This window comes from Bacillus rossius, assembly GCF_032445375.1.
Source record: "Bacillus rossius redtenbacheri isolate Brsri chromosome 9 unlocalized genomic scaffold, Brsri_v3 Brsri_v3_scf9_2, whole genome shotgun sequence".
NCBI lineage: Eukaryota > Metazoa > Arthropoda > Insecta > Phasmatodea > Bacillidae > Bacillus > Bacillus rossius.
Window position 1 is genome coordinate 9,022,829 of NW_026962013.1, and position 17,690 is coordinate 9,040,518.

The window sequence follows — 17,690 nt, forward strand, 5'->3', positions numbered from 1 at the left end:
TTGTATCAGTAAGAAGCAACAGAACCAATTATTAATTTTTTTACTTCAACACCATCTTTGAACACATGATCTTATTGTTTGTACGAAAAGGGCTAAAGCATTTTCAGCCGTGCGGTTGACCGCGTCATGTTTGCGTCTGCGAAACGGGAGCGGTCGAGGCCTTGTCGAACTCGGCCTCCACCAATCGGCAGTGAGTCGAGTTGCTGCTGTCCGTCGTCGCAATGTCGCACAACTTCTTCCTGAGGCAGGCTTCGTCGCAGCCCGCGGCCAGCGAGGGATCCCCGTCCTTGTAGTAGAAGCTGGAAGGAAACGAGCGTTGCACACATTTGCAGACCACGAGTTTTAACGTGCTGCATCGACCCAGCTATGGGCTGACCCTAAACTGGGCGGTGAAAGTTCATACTGGATTTTTGAAAACTACTATGGCCAAGTTCAAAATTGTTAGTTTTTCAGAATAGTATGTTATAATTTGGTTAGAGTCTGAATTTATTTTGCATTTATTAATATGTGACAGTGCATCTTGTTTTAAAAATACATATCCAAATATAGTCTGTAACAAAGCCAGTGGTAAAAATTTCATTATACTTTTTGTAATATTTATTCCTGAAACTCACCAAATGTAATGTTACAATATTGGCAATAGTACACAATATTTTACTAGAGCACACTCATAAAAATTGGTATAAAGAAACTATCCTAGTTAATTTGTTTCAAAAGAAGATAAAATACCAATGAGATAGGTATAGATATGTATGATTCACTTCTGATGAAAAAAATAAAAAAGGCAGTTCATAAAAAAAATAGTCAAAATAACAAAATAAAAAATAAAACACTAACTTTCAATCACATTTGTCATAGTTTTTCATATAGTTTGGCAGTATATCAATTGAGTGTTTTTTTAAATTCACTTTGAATGAAATTTCCTATTTATCCTCAAATACATTCTTTTAGTCTATAAAGTTTGAAATTCACATTATTATATGGAAACAAATAATACCAAATCCTCAGTTGAAAAAAAAAAAATTAATGAAACAGAACACATTCTGCAGCAGCATGGTCTAATAGAGAATTTCACAATTTAGGTAACAGGCAATGAATTGTGATTGGAAGAATCCTTCATGTGTTAGAGGGAAAAGATGACTCGTAGGAAGCTTACTGACCCATGTATTAGTTATTAATTGCAGCAAATTTTGGTTGATAAGGAAAATAAGCAAAGTTAAGCAAGGTAAGAAAGTACATACATATTTCAAATTTAAGTTCACACACCTGTTGTACTTTTGCAGTAAACTGTGATTCTTTGCCATGCGATTAACCACAGTTTCCACTTCTGAAGGAATTAGACTCTTGACTCCATACGCTTCTCTGAACGAGTATTGTCGATACCATTCTGGAGTGCTGTTGCGATGCAGGTTGGCATCTGTGAGGTTGAACACCCAACTTTCAGCATCGAGGATGTACTGTTAAAAAAAAAATTGAAGACTTTATATTTTTACTTAAATGACAAAATGTAGAGTATGTAAGGAAGATAGGCTTTTAATTTAATATTTAAAATGCTGTCTTAGGCACCCACTATTTTAGAATTGCCGTATAAATGATATCAGTCATTTCAAGAATGCAGAATCATTACAATTTTTATAAACAGCTCTCAAGCAAAGTATTATGAGTTGGTTACTATAAATGTACCCAGTTAGTAAATGTAGTTACTGTCCATGTTTGACATTTGTGTGGATACACTCAGCTTTGAGCACATGCAAAAAAAATGGAAATTTGAAATATGTCTTGACATCAACATTAAGGAGATTCTAGTTTCTTTATTAGTGTATTATTTATTGGTATTATTTTCTACATGCTAGGATAATTATAACATTTGTGTAAATGATGAATTGCTATTCAAGGGCAGCTTATCTTCCTAACTTTGATACTTATCTTCCTAACTTTGATAGTAAAGTTTTACTCATTTCAGTTGTCTTGTCATATCAAAGTTTGCTAGTACAGTTGCTAATCAAGACAATATTACAGCAAGGTACGCTACAAACTGCACTGTCATCACATCTGCTAAGTCTGGGTATCAAAACATGGGTCCACAAAGATCCCGTGCAACAAATTGCTGCATATTATCTCCACTGATGATACATAACATTTAGGTTATAATTGCAATAAAAATACAAGGAATTTGAGATTTTTCAGTTAAATTTAGCGGGGTAGCACTTGGAGGCTCAAAATAGTGTGTGTGTTTGAATAAATGGTGTTATGTAAACTATCTAGAAAAATGCTGTGGTCTTCTTCTTCACTTTACTTATTCATGCAATTTTTTTTATTATTATTATTATTAATTGAACATAGCCACTGTCCTTTTTTGCTCTTTCTGGTTCTTCTTCACATTTGTCAGTAGATAATTATTACTTCTATGTTCTTGATGAAAATTTACTACGCTGATTATAATCAACTATAAACTACATACACAGGTTCCGTGTAGGCTGACAAATTAGTGTCTCGAACCAGTTGCAGTTACTGTACATTTCCCTTATTTTCTACATTTCCAGAAATTGGGTGTCATGCACATGTGGCTTGTAAAACTAAACACTCAAAACACTCGTGTGTTTGCGAGCCGGTATACTCAACCAAACTTGTGGACGGGAACTGTATTGTAAAGGGGAGAAATGCCAGAGAGATTCGGTGGTTGTACCGACTTCCGGATGCGTAGTTTCACAGACTGTCAGGGACAAGCATAATTATTACGTCAGTGGTGTTGTGCAAAGCGGTCTCTCACCCAGGATCTAGGGTCCACGGTGTACACCTTGTAGTTGGAGTTGACGTCAGAGTATGTGGTCACGGAGCCTCCGTTCAGGGCCACGCCGTTCACTCTGGACGCGTTCTCGGCCGAGTAGAACACGTGGAACTCATCGCTGTGCGTGTGGCCGTTGAAGTGGGCGGTGATGGTGCTCTCGAACCTGCGGGTAGAAACACGTCAACATTCGTGTTTCAATATTTGCTACACCTACAAATCTAAATATGGGTCTTTACTAGTGTTAGCTATTAAGTTTAATACCAGATAACTAATTATTTACATATTATATTCACTTATTTAAAAAAGGTCATAAAATCAATATTTTTGGGCAATTGTCTGGAAAACTTTGACCGGCGAGGAGGCCGTGATTAAAAACCAGTTCTTTAACCTTAAAGTTAATTTTTCTGGTTTTCCACGGCTGGGTATTGAATGCTACTTTCCTTTAAGTTAACGAAAAAAGACATCAGTTATTGGAAATCACCATTGAAGTACACAGCGCTTGAAATTTATTAAAAATATTAAATTTACTCCACATTTACTAGAACCCTTTTTGGTGCTACTTTCGTCAGTAGAGTGATTTACATGGTCTCTTTTGAAACACCGAGCCAAAGCCCGAAAACAAATTATGTTTCATGACTGTAGTTCACCTTGGGGAAGGGGGGGAGGCCTTTCAGAAAACAATGAGGTGATATACGGTGATTAGGTCCCCTGGGAGGGTGAAAAAAGATGGGGAGTGGATGCCTTCTTCAGAAGCCACAGCGAAAAGAAGTAGAGAAAGAACCCTTTGACAAACTCAATTTGCACCTTCTTCATTCTGCATCTCTCATCTGTCACGTCAGTGCAGGTTCAGGATTCCCAGACTATAGTTGCATAAGTGATGCAGATTACAAGCAAAGCTGGTAGTTTTCAGAAGGCAGAAATCAACAGAAGTCTAGAGTGGCATAAGTGACAAATTTAAGAGGCAGAGCCTGGTAGTTTTTCAACTAAGCTAAGTATACAAGTTTGCGATTTTAACGCGACCCCCACTTTTAGTTTCCACAGTTTTGGTAAAAATCATTGGATTATATTCAGGTAAATATGGTTTATAAAGTTTGGCTTTATGTGACACAGTTATGCACAGTGGCATAAGAGGATAGGACCTCCAGAATAATACTACCCCAAGGTATTCGTAAATTCACGACATGTTCAAGTAGGAATTGAACCCAAGGCCATCAACACGAACAGGGCATGATCCAGTAACAGTGTTCATCTTTAGTACCCCAGAGGAAACAAACTATTTAATTTTCTGCAGTGGATTTTTGGTATTAAGTTCTCAAGATTCTCTGCAAATAATGCATTGGGATAAAAAAAAACTTGTATCAATTGGCGTCTTCAGCTTACATACTAACCTGTCCACTATCTTGTTGAACTCTCTGCTCCAAGTGCTGAAACATTCCGAGTAGCCACTTGGGATGTGGTACAAGAGATGCACCTTCTCGTTGTTCTTCTCAGCCTGCAGCAGTGTTTCAGCCAACCACGCGAGCTGGTTGTAAGGGTCTTCGGATTCGTACGCCAGCCAGCTGAAAACAAACCAGGCCCAGCGAATCACAAAGTCTTATATCGTGCTGCGTCATCCATGTAGTGGGAGTTATGACTTTTGGGTGGAATAAATTTAGGGGCTGTTTGCGCAGTGCTGTGATTGTTGTAACGAGCTGAGATGGACGGCCAGGACTCAAGCTGATAAAAGAGCCGGGAAGTGGGGTTGAGATATAGAGACCCCAGCTTCCATATTGTTTTACAGAGTAACGTAAAACAATTGAACAGCGGTGTATATGCATATCGTCCTGAACCTGTGCTTGTGTGTGGTCACTAACATCCTCAGCAAGTATAAGCAGCACCTTCACAGAAGCCAAGGCAGCTGTCATCCTGTGAAAAAGTTTTTGGATCTCTATAGATAGATGTATTTTGCGCACGAAAAGTCTCTTCTTGTTGGTAAGTCTTAGCGAGGTAAATCATAAATAAAATAATGTAGTTTCTGTTTGAAAGTTAGAGTGTGTGTGTTGAGATTACAGATGTTAAACAAATACGTACACTGATGCCGATTATTTTTGGTACAGTTAAAGACTTCCAAATTGACTTACATGCCGTGCAATTATATGGATGATTAAAACTCAGCATTGATAAACTCTGAAGACATCTGTAGCAATGAATAGCAAAGCATTTTTGTGTAACCAATGCTAAGTGACTTAGTGACTTAGCCTAGCAACTTTTCTAAGAAAAAAAATGGGTGCGTGTACATATGTACGCGCGTGAGAAGTTATACTTCTTTGGCATCATCAAAAAATATTTTTTATTTGCATGTAAATAATTAATTACAATAAAATAAAAGGGCTGGAAATAGATAGTCAACATAGTCAATAAAGTTCAGTTTAAATTTGAAAAATTAAATAAATAAAATTTAGAGAATAATAAATATATGTCATAATTTGTACTTAATATTATAATATTCTTAATTTAAAATATTTATTATTGATTATTTAATATTTTAAAAGAAAATAAGTAATTATAATTTAATTTTATTCATTTTTTAAATATTTATTTCTTTCTTAATTTAATATTCACTTTTCATTTTTATCAAAAAAAATTCATTAAATTGGTTCATTTATTTTTATAAATTTTATTATTTATTCAATTTAATAATAAATGTTAATAATTAATATTTTAATTTGATGTTCGATTTTAATTTTTATCACAAATTTTTTATTAAATGTTTTAAATTTATTTCTTTATTTTGTAAATATTAAATAACCAAAAATAAATATTTAACATTAGAATTTAATAATATTTAGTATTAATTATATTAAATAATAATATAATTTATATCAATAAATAATACATACGGATAGTTAATCTCAATTATATTGGAGTACTGAAAAAGTATAAAGGCGCAATTTTTTTCACTAATATTTACGAATAGTAAATAATATTAATCAAAATATTCAATTTAAATCGCTACTGAATATAATTTATTAGCACATACATATATAATTTGCACTTGTATGAAACTTCAACACGTGTTGTGAATGTAGAAACTAGAAACATGTGGATAAATATTATAAATATGAAAACAGTGATCAGAGGCGACGAGCGTGCCAACATGTGCGACTAATAGAGTTTCTATTTCTATTTTGTTGGTAGCTTTTTTTCGAGACCTAATGAGCGGTTTAGCGGGCAGCTTCAACTTGTTAATTTTGTGTTACAGTGATGCGCGCGCATCTTATAATTTCACTCTCATCATTTTTTCATAATGCGCCTAAAGAAGTATAACTTTAAAAAATTTTAAAGAATATTATTGTATTTTTACTATCTTTTTAGCACTGCTATGAATGCAGTGAATTTTTTCCAGTGAAAAAGAACTTTGTAAAGGAAATTTCACAGAATGAAATATTTGCTTCAGAACACATTCAATTAAAATTTCATTTTCTCTCTTGAATGGCTCCTGATGTCACTAAAATGTTATAACCACAGCTAGCAAGGGATTTGGACACTCCAATTCTTTCAAAGTTTTTTTTTTTTTTTTTCATTTTGGACAGGTTCTGAAATTTATTTTAATGTGATCTTTCAGAGTTCTTTTTTTATTCACTTGAGTGCTTTCACACTTTAACAGTGCCCCAAAAAAATCATCTGAAATGTCTTCTGAACAAATAATTATATAAAACTATTTTACAAGACATTTTTTTTGTTGTTTTTGAACCAATAAGAACTGAGATTATTCATTCATTGTTATTTGCCTCTTGCAAATGCACCCAAATATGGGGTAAGGAGTTGTTTTGGTACACTTCATGTAACAGCATTGCGTTCGCTTTGAAAGTGATCTGTCGAAAGGTTGTGTAGTGGTTTAAGTTTGACTTTCTATAATTTTGGTACTCACAGATTGCTGGTGTAGCACACGTTGTTGTTGAGGACGATGACTCTGAAGCCATCTCGCAGCTTCAGCGTGTAGTAGCCTCCCTGGAGCAGCGTCTGCTTGGCCGCGGATGTGATGTGGGGCGACCACAGCTCCGACACCAGCTCGAACAGCCACCGGAGGGACGCGCCCTTCTCGGTCACTTCCACGGGAGCGTAGCTGCAATGTCACAGTCACTGCAGTGCGGCTGCCATCGGCAACGCTGGAGCAAGGGGGAACGGAATAAGTAGTAAATGTTTGCGGGAGCCCTGGTGAAACTTCATACTGTGCCTTACTCAAACGGCGATGCGCGAAGGAATGTGTTGCGAACAAATCTCCGACAACACCTGATTTTTCCTGGCCAATGTATGTCAAAACTCAAGCACTTGCCAATAAATCTGGGGGGGGGGGGGGGGGGAGGTGAGGGAAGGAGAAATTATGTGGTCACTGAAACTCACAGCTTAATGATAACCTACTGGTCAAGTTTATTGTGATCTTCAAAAAAAAAAATTTCAATTTCCATTAGAAAATCCTTAAGAGTGCGGGTAGAGGGGTGAACATATATATCCATTACCTCCCCTCAAACTAACCTTTTCAGTACAATAACAGTTGTAATGGGAGATTAACTATTACTGTAAGTTAACTGTAATGATCTAATACAAAATGTTAAATAATATAAAAAAATATGTATATTTAGCCGTGCCGTATTAGCGATTTTGCCAGGTTATGGAACATCAATATAGTATGTATTTTTAACCGGAATACCACAGAAAAATAAATTTATGTAGTATAATGGTATTCAAAACATTTGTAATGAGATTCTGTAATGAAAGAAAAAATAGAGATCAGCACAAAAAGAGGAAACACTGTAGTGAAATGAAAACCAACAGTCATTATGATAATTTTTTTTTTTTTATAATTTAAAATTTTAGGTTAGCCTTCAGCGGTTACACCAGTAGCCATAGGGTAATGCGTCGTAATGCAAATCGTAATCATATCATATCAAATCAAGCAAACCTCAGTAAGCAAATTGGTAAACGTATCGTAGTGCAATCATCATCGGCAATCAATTACCAACATGTAAATTGGGACACCCATGCCTTACCCGGGACTCGAATCCAGAACCCCTCGCACCGTAAGCCGGTGTGCATCCGACTACGCTACGGAGGTCGGCACAGTCATGATAAACTCGGAGTGAACAAAAAAATGTCAGCAGCACAGTAATTCGAACTAGACCAAAGTGAACAGCCAGAATACACCCAAAAAAATTGGTTGTCTCTAAAGTCGGTTTACGGACGATAGTTTAACGTGACGTCATAACAAAACATTGATGTAATGATTGCATACTTTTATGAATAAAATGGAATCATTTTTATTGAATTACCACTATTTTGTATGGATACAAAGGAGTGAAATGAAATCTACAATTTAATTGACGAATTTACTTTTATTTGCACTCATTAATTCAAATATGTTTATTACTTTAACGAACAGATTATTTTAACTATAACTTTTATGCATGTTTGCTATTTAACTTCTTCCAATCTGTGTTATTCTGTTAAGGATAGGACGATGATAGGAAAAGTAGGAAACAAATAGGAGTGTTTCAAGTTTAATGTGCCTCGAAAAAGTCAAATCGATGGTTGTTCCAATCGAGTGGAAGAGAGATAGATGCGGCGCAAGCGTACAATGAGTGTAACGGGACAAAGAATAACGGGACAATGAGTCATCCTTTTTCGTGCGTGCACCCGGCGTTCATCGATTTATTAGACGTCACTTCAATAAATCTGAAAGTGATTGGCTCGATTGGTGTCGGATTACGGACTATGGCGAACCATAGGATGCTGGGCTAAAGTAGTGACAGTAGTTACTTACCAGTTTGCCGGCACTGCCTCGTGGTTACCGAGAGTGAAAATTATTGGAGTGGCCCCGAATGTTTTCATCAGTAATTCAACCACTTTGGTGATGACTTTCGTGTTGAACTCTTGACTGACCAGCCAGGAGCTATGATCTACCAAATCACCAGTCATGTAAATGTAGTCTATTTTCTGCGAACCAGAAACATACAGAGTCAGTTTCCAAAAATAAAAAAGGCATCTGTTGCAAATATTTTAAAGGGCACCTTCTGCTATTCTGCTATACTAAAGCTTAAGGGAAATAATTTATTAATTTTTAATAATTTTATTAATTTAAAATGAATTTTCAGTAAGCTTTTATTTTTTTATGCTTGTAGTAATTGATTTATAGTTATCCTTAAGTTTTTTTTATTTAATGTGAATACTATATTTAACCTATGCATCACTGAATGACAAAAAAATAATGTAGTGTGCACTGATTATGTTAAGAGTACCATTGGTAACACACACAGTAAAAAAAAAATACAAACCTTATTGATGTAAGTATATAAATGCATATTCAAGTATAAACTGTGGAAGTTAGAGCATTAAGTAACAAATTTCAGTGGAATCACTATCATATTTTATTTTAGAATAATTCTCACTTTTAAAATAAATTTTAAATTACCTACATGATATTTTATTCCATATAATAATAATTCAATATAAATTACTTTCAACATTACGTAGCATTATAGTTGTGATATGTTGAAGTGAGATTTTACTGTACATTCTGGAACAGGCTGAAAACTAAATTTTTGTAACTGCTTTGACGTCGTCCGGGCCTGCGGCCTTTTGAGCCCGATATGCCACCGTCCACCTTTATTTCTATTCAAACCTCCCGCTTGTGCGTGCGTGTGTTGGTAGCCCGGCAAGAGGGCACTTAGCTGCAGTGCGCCGCACCCCTATATGTAGTAATAATTATTGTAATCCTTTTCTTTTCGCCCCAAAATAGTGTCACGACGGCTATGTATGTGAGTGTCTTTTGTTTAATTTAATTATGATGTTTTGTAATAAAATACGTGCAAGTCGGACAAGGACGCTCCCTAGCGGGCGACGGAGGAACTAGCATGCAACTTGATTTAAACCATTTTCTATCATATAAGTAATTATTACAGACGGTCTGGGCATGGATGTGATGTACTAATTTTTGTAAAGAGTTTATGTTATTTTCAATAATAACCCGGGGCACGCAATAGCTAAGTTGTTAACGGTAATTGTGTTCGGCGCGAAGGGCGCCATGTTGCCTTCCGCAAGCCCTTGTCTCAGCCCAGTCTCCTTCTTCAGCCGGCCGAGAGCGGACGTCTCTGCAGACACCCCGGGGACATCACCTTTGTTTCACTGAGAAGTAGTTATTTTAAGTAATTCATCCAAATCATTTTCTTCATATCCTCGGGGCCTCTCTCGGTCGGAGAGACTGCTTGATTAATAATTATTTACTCTCCGGAGTTTTCGGTCATCTGTGTGTTAAGTAACCTGTGTGTTAAGTAACGGCTTGAGGCGACCATGTGCGTGGTTCGCCTCCTCACCTAATTCGATTTGTGCCTCGGGCGTTTTATAACCGTATCAAGGAAGGACTGTGTAAGGGCGTGTAACGTGAGTAAATAAAAACCAACTTAATTGAGTCACGTGTCTTGATGTTCGGGAGGGCCACGTGGGTCCTTAACCTGGTCAGCGGCGTGTGGGACGCCCTGAGAGCCCACTGCGGTAATTAGAAGCGTGCCCGACGCTGAGAGCGAGCTTAGTTAGGGACAGGTGTTACGTTGAGTATCAGGAGGGCTAATATCTCGCAGCACACGGGCCACGTAACGCCCTGAGATAGAGTTTCAAGTCGGGTCCACATGCCCACTCACGTGGTGGCGCCCATTGTTTTCTACCAGTATTTAAACCATAACACCGGTACGCCCTCAGCTTGTTGGTAAAATTATGGTAGCTATTATTTAGTATAGTTAGGGACACCTGTATTTAGCGAATACATTTCGTGTCAAGTTATTTCACAAAATACTATAGCTTTTCTCTTGTGGTTATTGGCTGAGGTCGGTGAGAGGTGTCGTCCCGCTCTTGACGGGGGCCAATGAGAATGTGGTCACCGTACTGCTGCACCCTCACAATTCGCCATGACTCTTAGAAAAAGCTACAGTGTTTTGTGAAATACCTTGAGGTGAAATGGGAAATGAAATCGCGAAATACAGGTATCCCTAAGTATGGTCGGTGATAGTCTGGAAAGCCTGAAGCAAGAGCAACAGCTGAGCGACCCACCGGGTGGCGCTGCGAGACGGCCCGGAGGGCGTCCTCCAGCGTGTCCAGGGGCACGTCGCAGCCACGGTAGTCCCCCCACCGCCCCGCGCTCAGCGACTGGTTCGCCCCTCGCCCCTGCGACGCCAGGCAGCACACGGGCTCCCCGCACACCGCGTTGCCGCCCTCCAGGTACTGCGGCTCGTAGTGGACGTCCGATAGTTGCACGACGGTCAGCGTCTGGAAGCACAGGGGGAAGTGTCAGGGGCGAGGGATGAACAGTCCCGATCCCCTCCCAACGGACTGTTGAAGACAAATACGTATAAGCTCTTCTCATAATGCTCCAACAAAATAACAAGGAATGAAGGAATGGGGAAGAAATCGGCCATGGCTTCTTGTAAGGCAGCATTCAGGTCTTTGTCTGGAGTGATTTTGGAAATCATGGTTCTCTAGAATATTGATCCAGTGAGACCACTACAGAAATTATATCAGAAATTCACCTTTTGTCAGTACAAAATAGTTAAAATTATTGCCGTGAATCACGCATAACAGGTATAGTGCCAACTGCACTTCACTGCATTTCAACTGCTTACGGTTTCTGATGGAATTGGTTAGTGAATTGTAGTCAGACAGAATTTAGTTCGTTTGCTGTGACATCGTCCGGATGGAGTAAGATGCCAGAGAGAGAGGTTGGCTGCAGTGGTCCGCCACTCACCTCCGTCTCCTGCACCCGGGGAGTCCCGGGGGGCGGCTTGGGGCCCAGGTCGACGCCCACCGTCCACTCGTCTCGCAGCACGCAGTCTCCCTGGCTCACCAGCAGGCCACACAGCCTCTGGGCCATCGTCCCGTACCACTCGTGGTGCGCCACTCACCTCCGCCTCCTGCACCCGGGGAGTCCTGGGGGGCGGCTTGGGGCCCAGGTCGACGCCCACCGTCCACTCGTCTCGCAGCACGCAGTCTCCCTGGCTCACCAGCAGGCCACACAGCCTCTGGGCCATCGTCCCGTACCACTCGTGGTGCGCCACTCACCTCCGCCTCCTGCACCCGGGGAGTCCCGGGGGGGGCGGCTTGGGGCTCAGGTCGACGCCCACCGTCCACTCGTCTCGCAGCACGCAGTCTCCCTGGCTCACCAGCAGGCCACACAGCCTCTGGGCCATCGTCCCGTACCACTCGTGGTGCGCCACTCACCTCCGCCTCCTGCACCCGGGGAGTCCTGGGGGGCGGCTTGGGGCCCAGGTCGACGCCCACCGTCCACTCGTCTCGCAGCACGCAGTCTCCCTGGCTCACCAGCAGGCCACACAGCCTCTGGGCCATCGTCCCGTACCACTCGTGGTGCGCCACTCACCTCCGCCTCCTGCACCCGGGGAGTCCCGGGGGGCGGCTTGGGGCCCAGTTCGACGCCCACCGTCCACTCGTCTCGCAGCACGCAGTCTCCCTGGCTCACCAGCAGGCCACACAGCCTCTGGGCCATCGTCCCGTACCACTCGTGGTGCGCCACTCACCTCCGCCTCCTGCACCCGGGGAGTCCCGGGGGGGCGGCTTGGGGCTCAGGTCGACGCCTACCGTCCACTCGTCTCGCAGCACGCAGTCTCCCTGGCTCACCAGCAGGCCACACAGCCTCTGGGCCATCGTCCCGTACCACTCGTGGTGCGCCACTCACCTCCGCCTCCTGCACCCGGGGAGTCCCGGGGGGCGGCTTGGGGCTCAGGTCGACGCCCACCGTCCACTCGTCTCGCAGCACGCAGTCTCCTTGGCTCACCAGCAGGCCACACAGCCTCTGGGCCATCGTCCCGTACCACTCGTGGTGCGCCACTCACCTCCGCCTCCTGCACCCGGGGAGTCCCGGGGGGCGGCTTGGGGCCCAGGTCGACGCCCACCGTCCACTCGTCTCGCAGCACGCAGTCTCCCTGGCTCACCAGCAGGCCACACAGCCTCTGGGCCATCGTCCCGTACCACTCGTGGTGCGCCACTCACCTCCGCCTCCTGCACCCGGGGAGTCCTGGGGGGCGGCTTGGGGCCCAGGTCGACGCCCACCGTCCACTCGTCTCGCAGCACGCAGTCTCCCTGGCTCACCAGCAGGCCACACAGCCTCTGGACCAGCGTCCCGTTCCGCTCGTGGTCTGCCAGGTACTTGAACATGCCCTGCCAACACCACAGGAATAAAGGTCGGTTCACTCGCCTCCCTAGGCAATCCGGGTTTTATTCCTGACGAGGTCAAACCCAATTTTTCTCGGGTACTCCCGTTTACCACACTCATCCACGGTGGTACGGAAATGAATTTTTTTCGCTAGTGCGCGTATTGGAGTAGACTTTGCGGTACTCATACGCTGAAGCTATTGATTAAACAAAAAAAAATTACCTCTTTAACTATATATATATAGCAAATTTGCTCTAGTTTAATTAGTACATAACTATTTTCATCATTAAAAATTACTCAGAAAAATGTTCTCAAAAACTGTTTTTGGGCCCAATTTTTCCAATATGGCGGCACTAACCGCAAAAATACGAGGTCACAAAGTGAAAATTCGAAAACAGCATGTCTAAATCTTTAAAAATTCTCCCCAACAACTTTCCCAGTAAAACTGCCAAATGACTCATTTAATATTTGTTTGGGTAGCTAAATTTTTATAAAAAAAATTAATTTAATAAGTTACTCTGATGCACAGCCCAAAAAAAAAAAAAGTAATGTATACGTAAGTGTAATTGAAGTAGCCATGAAGGTTGCCTTTGACACGCAACTGGGGCCCGAACGTGCACAGCGACGCCTCGGGAGACTCACCGCTCGAACGCGGACCAGTCCCTCGCACACTGCGTCCGCGTAGAGCTGGTGCTTCTTGCACAGGCCGGCAGCCGTCTCGGCAGCCGCGGAGATGTCGCCGGCGCTGCGGTAGGAGTCGAGGATGGCGCGGAACGCGGTCTCGCAGCCAGCGCAGGTGATCCGGAGGCGTGCCTCTCCGCCCACGCGTCCCCCGAGGAACTGGCGTGGTCCGTCTGCATCGTCCCGGCCTGGGCCCCACCGTCACACGTTCCATCGACTTGAGTTTGTTAACACAGCACACGCTGCTTAAGGGCCGGGCCCCCGCCTAGCCGGGCACACACACCCGGTGCGCAGAGCTTCAGGAAAACCAACGCGATTTCAAAACTACTCGAGATATCCGAGTGCAGTCTGCTTACGAAAAATCCTAGTGGAGTCTGCTTACAAAAAGCATTCAAGAGTTCGCTGACGGCCGAAAAGTACTTTTGATTTTTTGGATTATGTTTTTAAGATGTATTTTTAGAACGCATGTTTTCAGAGTAATTTTTAGGCGTAGAACAACCGGTATAGATTCTTGAAAGCACTTAAGGGACTTACGTTACTCCTCTATCTTCATTTCTCCACCATATAATGTTACGGTCACCGCTCAAGTTTCACAGTTGTCCTGTGACGACGAGAAGACTGCACGCCAATTCAGAGAGGAGACACCGCGCTAGAAGCACCAGCGAGCGTCGCGCTTATCATCCCGCCTCACCGACACACGTACACCCCTGACGAGGCGGGCCCCTTAATGCCTTCAATGCACTCAGCGAGGAGTGTTTAGATTGCAGGTTCCATGTAATGTGTTTCAGAATTAAAAGAAAAATGTACAAAAGAGAATACCTGTATCCTTGAAATAATGGCATTTTTTAAGGAGAGAAAAAAAAATTATTTCAAAACAGTGAAGTGTTAAAATCAAAGATGTAATTTCTTTTTTTTAATAAATAAATATATTTGATTACCACTTCCAGGTTGAAAATCCTTAAAATTGTATTCCCATTGGATTTTAGCATCTGGACATGATAACCAGAACACCATTAAAGGGAGAAGGGATAAATTTTTTTAAAAAAAAAAAAAAGTTAAGCTTTTTGTGGATCGACTGAAAGACTGCTTAATCCACGAATGATTTCAGATTGAATGACTTCAGGACTCGTATGCTTCCCCAAAAATTTGGCTTCAAATCTTTATGATTTCTTTTTATAATCTAGAGACTAGATACAGTAAAACTCTCTTTAAAAAAATCCCACTTAGAAAAATATCTTGCATATTAAGTTTGTAAAATTTTACACTTTACTTATAAGTACATACAGTTATACATTTTTAATATGTTTTACCTGTTATTAAATATAAATTTCTTTGTACCTTGAGAAACTTCTTAACAGGATTGAATAGCAAGAGAAATTTTCTGTGCTTTCAATCATTTATATTTGGTTTTGAGAGAAAATTATCCCAGCTGTGAAAAATATTGCAAGATGTTTTCTGTGGGAAAAAAATTTGTGTGGCAAGCATCAAAAAAGAAAAAAATAATAAGAAAAAGATACATTACTGATTGTCAATATAATTATCTTCCATGAAATATTTGTGATGCCACACAAAAATATGAGGTAGTATGAACACCATGAATCTCACAGGAAAAAAGAAAAGAAAAAAAAGAACAGGCTGAACATTATAAAACAAATAAAGCCATAACTTATTTTACAAGTGTATGAAATACAAAGGTATGTAAGTAGGTAACGATTGTAAGCTTTATTTATAAATTTTTATTACATTGGGGTGCTGCAGCTACAATATAGTCATGTGACAAAATTTCCAACAAAAATGAATTTGATGGTAGTGATTCTACCGGTATTCATGCACTTGTCTAATTTTTTTGTTAACGGTGATAAACAATCAAAAATATTATTTGATCAAATTAAACTTATAAATAAATACATATGTAGTCACCTTTGAATGTTTGACCAAGAACACAGCACAGCAAAGATAAACCGAGCAACACTTTTGTCAGGCGAACCATGATGGCACTTGCTCGGACACAGATATGACACGCTCTTATATGAGTCTCAATCTGAGATTATTTTCAACCAACAGATAATTGTTGAGTGTTTTGGACCTCTTGTGTTCGAGGTGATATCGTCGCTCAGTTGCCCAACATCCAGTTGCAATGGCCTTGAGCACGTTTCAAATGAACTTTGGTATCCAACATGCAAATTCGGATCTGCAAGAAAGTTTCCACACACCACTTCACAGTTATTTTATTCTGCGTACATACTGTACATATTTATTTCGCAATTGGTTTGTATGTCATAGACTTTTGATTATAATTGTAATTTGGAACAATTCAGCCAATTTTGAACCTGTCAAGAAACTATACAATACATTCACAGTGTCAGCCCGAGACTTTGCGAGGCCGTAGGCCATTTACTTTAACGGGAACATAATATTTTGAAAAGGGGACTAACCGAGGGTTGGGTGTTTCTGGACCGGATAAATTTGAAAAATAAACCCTTTCAAACAACATTTTTAAGCAAATCTAAAACTTCAATTTCAACTATGTTTTGTGCTTATTTATCTTTAAAAAGTTTAAATTTCATTCCTTAAATTAACCTCCGGTAAGTTTTACGAATTCTTATGATCAAATTCTGGCGTCACTAAAAGAGGCAATAAGGTTTTTTCCTGATACAATATTAAGAATTCAAATAGGTATTGATCAGCACTTTAAAATGATGCAAGCTAATAATTTAATCTTTCTGTTCCCTTTAATGTTCAGATATTTAACAGAACACTATAAATCAGAGGAAATAAAAATAAAATTTGCCAGCCCTGGAGCCACTCTTGTTAGTTCATGCATATATACTACGGTAACTTGAAAAGACTGTAAAGAAATTTTTTTTAATCAAAATTTGTAATTTAGGTATATTATTTTATGAAACCCAATATTAATAGGCAATTCAAAAACTAAAACATCAATTTTCAAAATACACAAGTGTTTCCATGTGCAATGTAGCAAAAGGTCCTCTTTCCTAGATGCATATGATTCCACAAAAGTGATGTCACAAGTCGTCCACAATTGGAAGTGAAGTGCATTTTTAGGTACACAAGTAGGCCTAAACAAAACTGTGTACTTCTCGCGTACTTAAAGGTAATGAAATGTTGATAGTATTTTGAGGAATAAAAAAAAATTTCAAAATTAATTTCACTTTATATTTTACCAGCTATTAACCATTTGAATAAAACAACTAAATATTTAACATGTTTATAAGGAAGTTACAACAAACATATGAAAATACATACAAGACTGTCACTATGAAACAAAGGTATTATCGTAAAGAAAGTTGCCGTAAATTTGTGTATCAGTAATAAAGAGTACAGAATTGCTACCTTCAGCTAAACATTGTTTTATTTATTTACTTTTGTAACATGCCCACTGACAGCTAGAGAACTTGTTTGGTGGGCACGACATAAAATCACAGAATCGACAATTGCATAAAGAAAACAAATATACACCAAGTACAAAACAAAGAGGAGTATTTAACATGCAATGTAATAATATTTGAACAAGTGGAGACCGTGCTCTGAAATGAGTATCATCATCACCAGCATCATGTTATCTTTAGAATATTTGGTTGAATTTAAATACGTATACGCATGTGGCCTGCACAATGCTGCATCATAAGTTCCAGGTTAGTATTACTGAATAACCTGTGGTAGATGCAGGTACCTCGGGGGTTTTTCACGGCAGGTTGATGGCACGGTGGCTCATCATTGCCTTCTGCAGAGTGGAGGTGAAGAGACAACACAACACCCATTCTGGACCCGCGAAGGAAATTATCTCTGTGCAAAATATCTCAACTGTTCCAAGAATCGAACCTGGGACCTTACCCAAACTAGCTACGAGTTCTAACCACCGCACAAAGAGATCAGATGAAGAAATCTTGAATTTCTGTTTAAATGAAAAGTACAATAACTGGGAATAATTTTTTTTTTTAACTTCACAGTCATTTTTGAAATCACGACTTTATTGTTTGTATGAAAAGGCAGGGGCGTAGCCGGGGG

At 40.3% G+C, this 17,690-nt stretch overlaps 1 protein-coding gene across 2 annotated transcripts; it reads right to left on the bottom strand.

Annotated features, from left to right (window-relative positions):
* Positions 1-23: 23 nt before the first annotated feature.
* On the bottom strand, positions 24-17,681 carry LOC134543102 (sphingomyelin phosphodiesterase-like). Of its 2 annotated transcripts, XM_063387902.1 has the most exons (10): positions 15,582-17,681; positions 13,623-13,849; positions 12,818-12,985; positions 10,868-11,083; positions 8,589-8,761; positions 6,699-6,893; positions 4,177-4,347; positions 2,771-2,951; positions 1,267-1,457; positions 24-299 (listed from the first exon to the last, which is right to left on the bottom strand). In XM_063387902.1, the coding sequence occupies exons 1-10, from the start codon at positions 15,649-15,651 to the stop codon at positions 125-127; spliced, it is 1,767 nt and encodes a 588-aa protein (XP_063243972.1). In that variant the 5' UTR covers positions 15,652-17,681; the 3' UTR covers positions 24-124. The 2 variants fall into 2 exon arrangements, with proteins under 2 accessions (XP_063243972.1, XP_063243973.1); XM_063387903.1 differs by lacking the exons at positions 12,818-12,985; positions 13,623-13,849; positions 15,582-17,681 and adding an exon at positions 11,716-11,868.
* Positions 17,682-17,690: the final 9 nt, after the last annotated feature.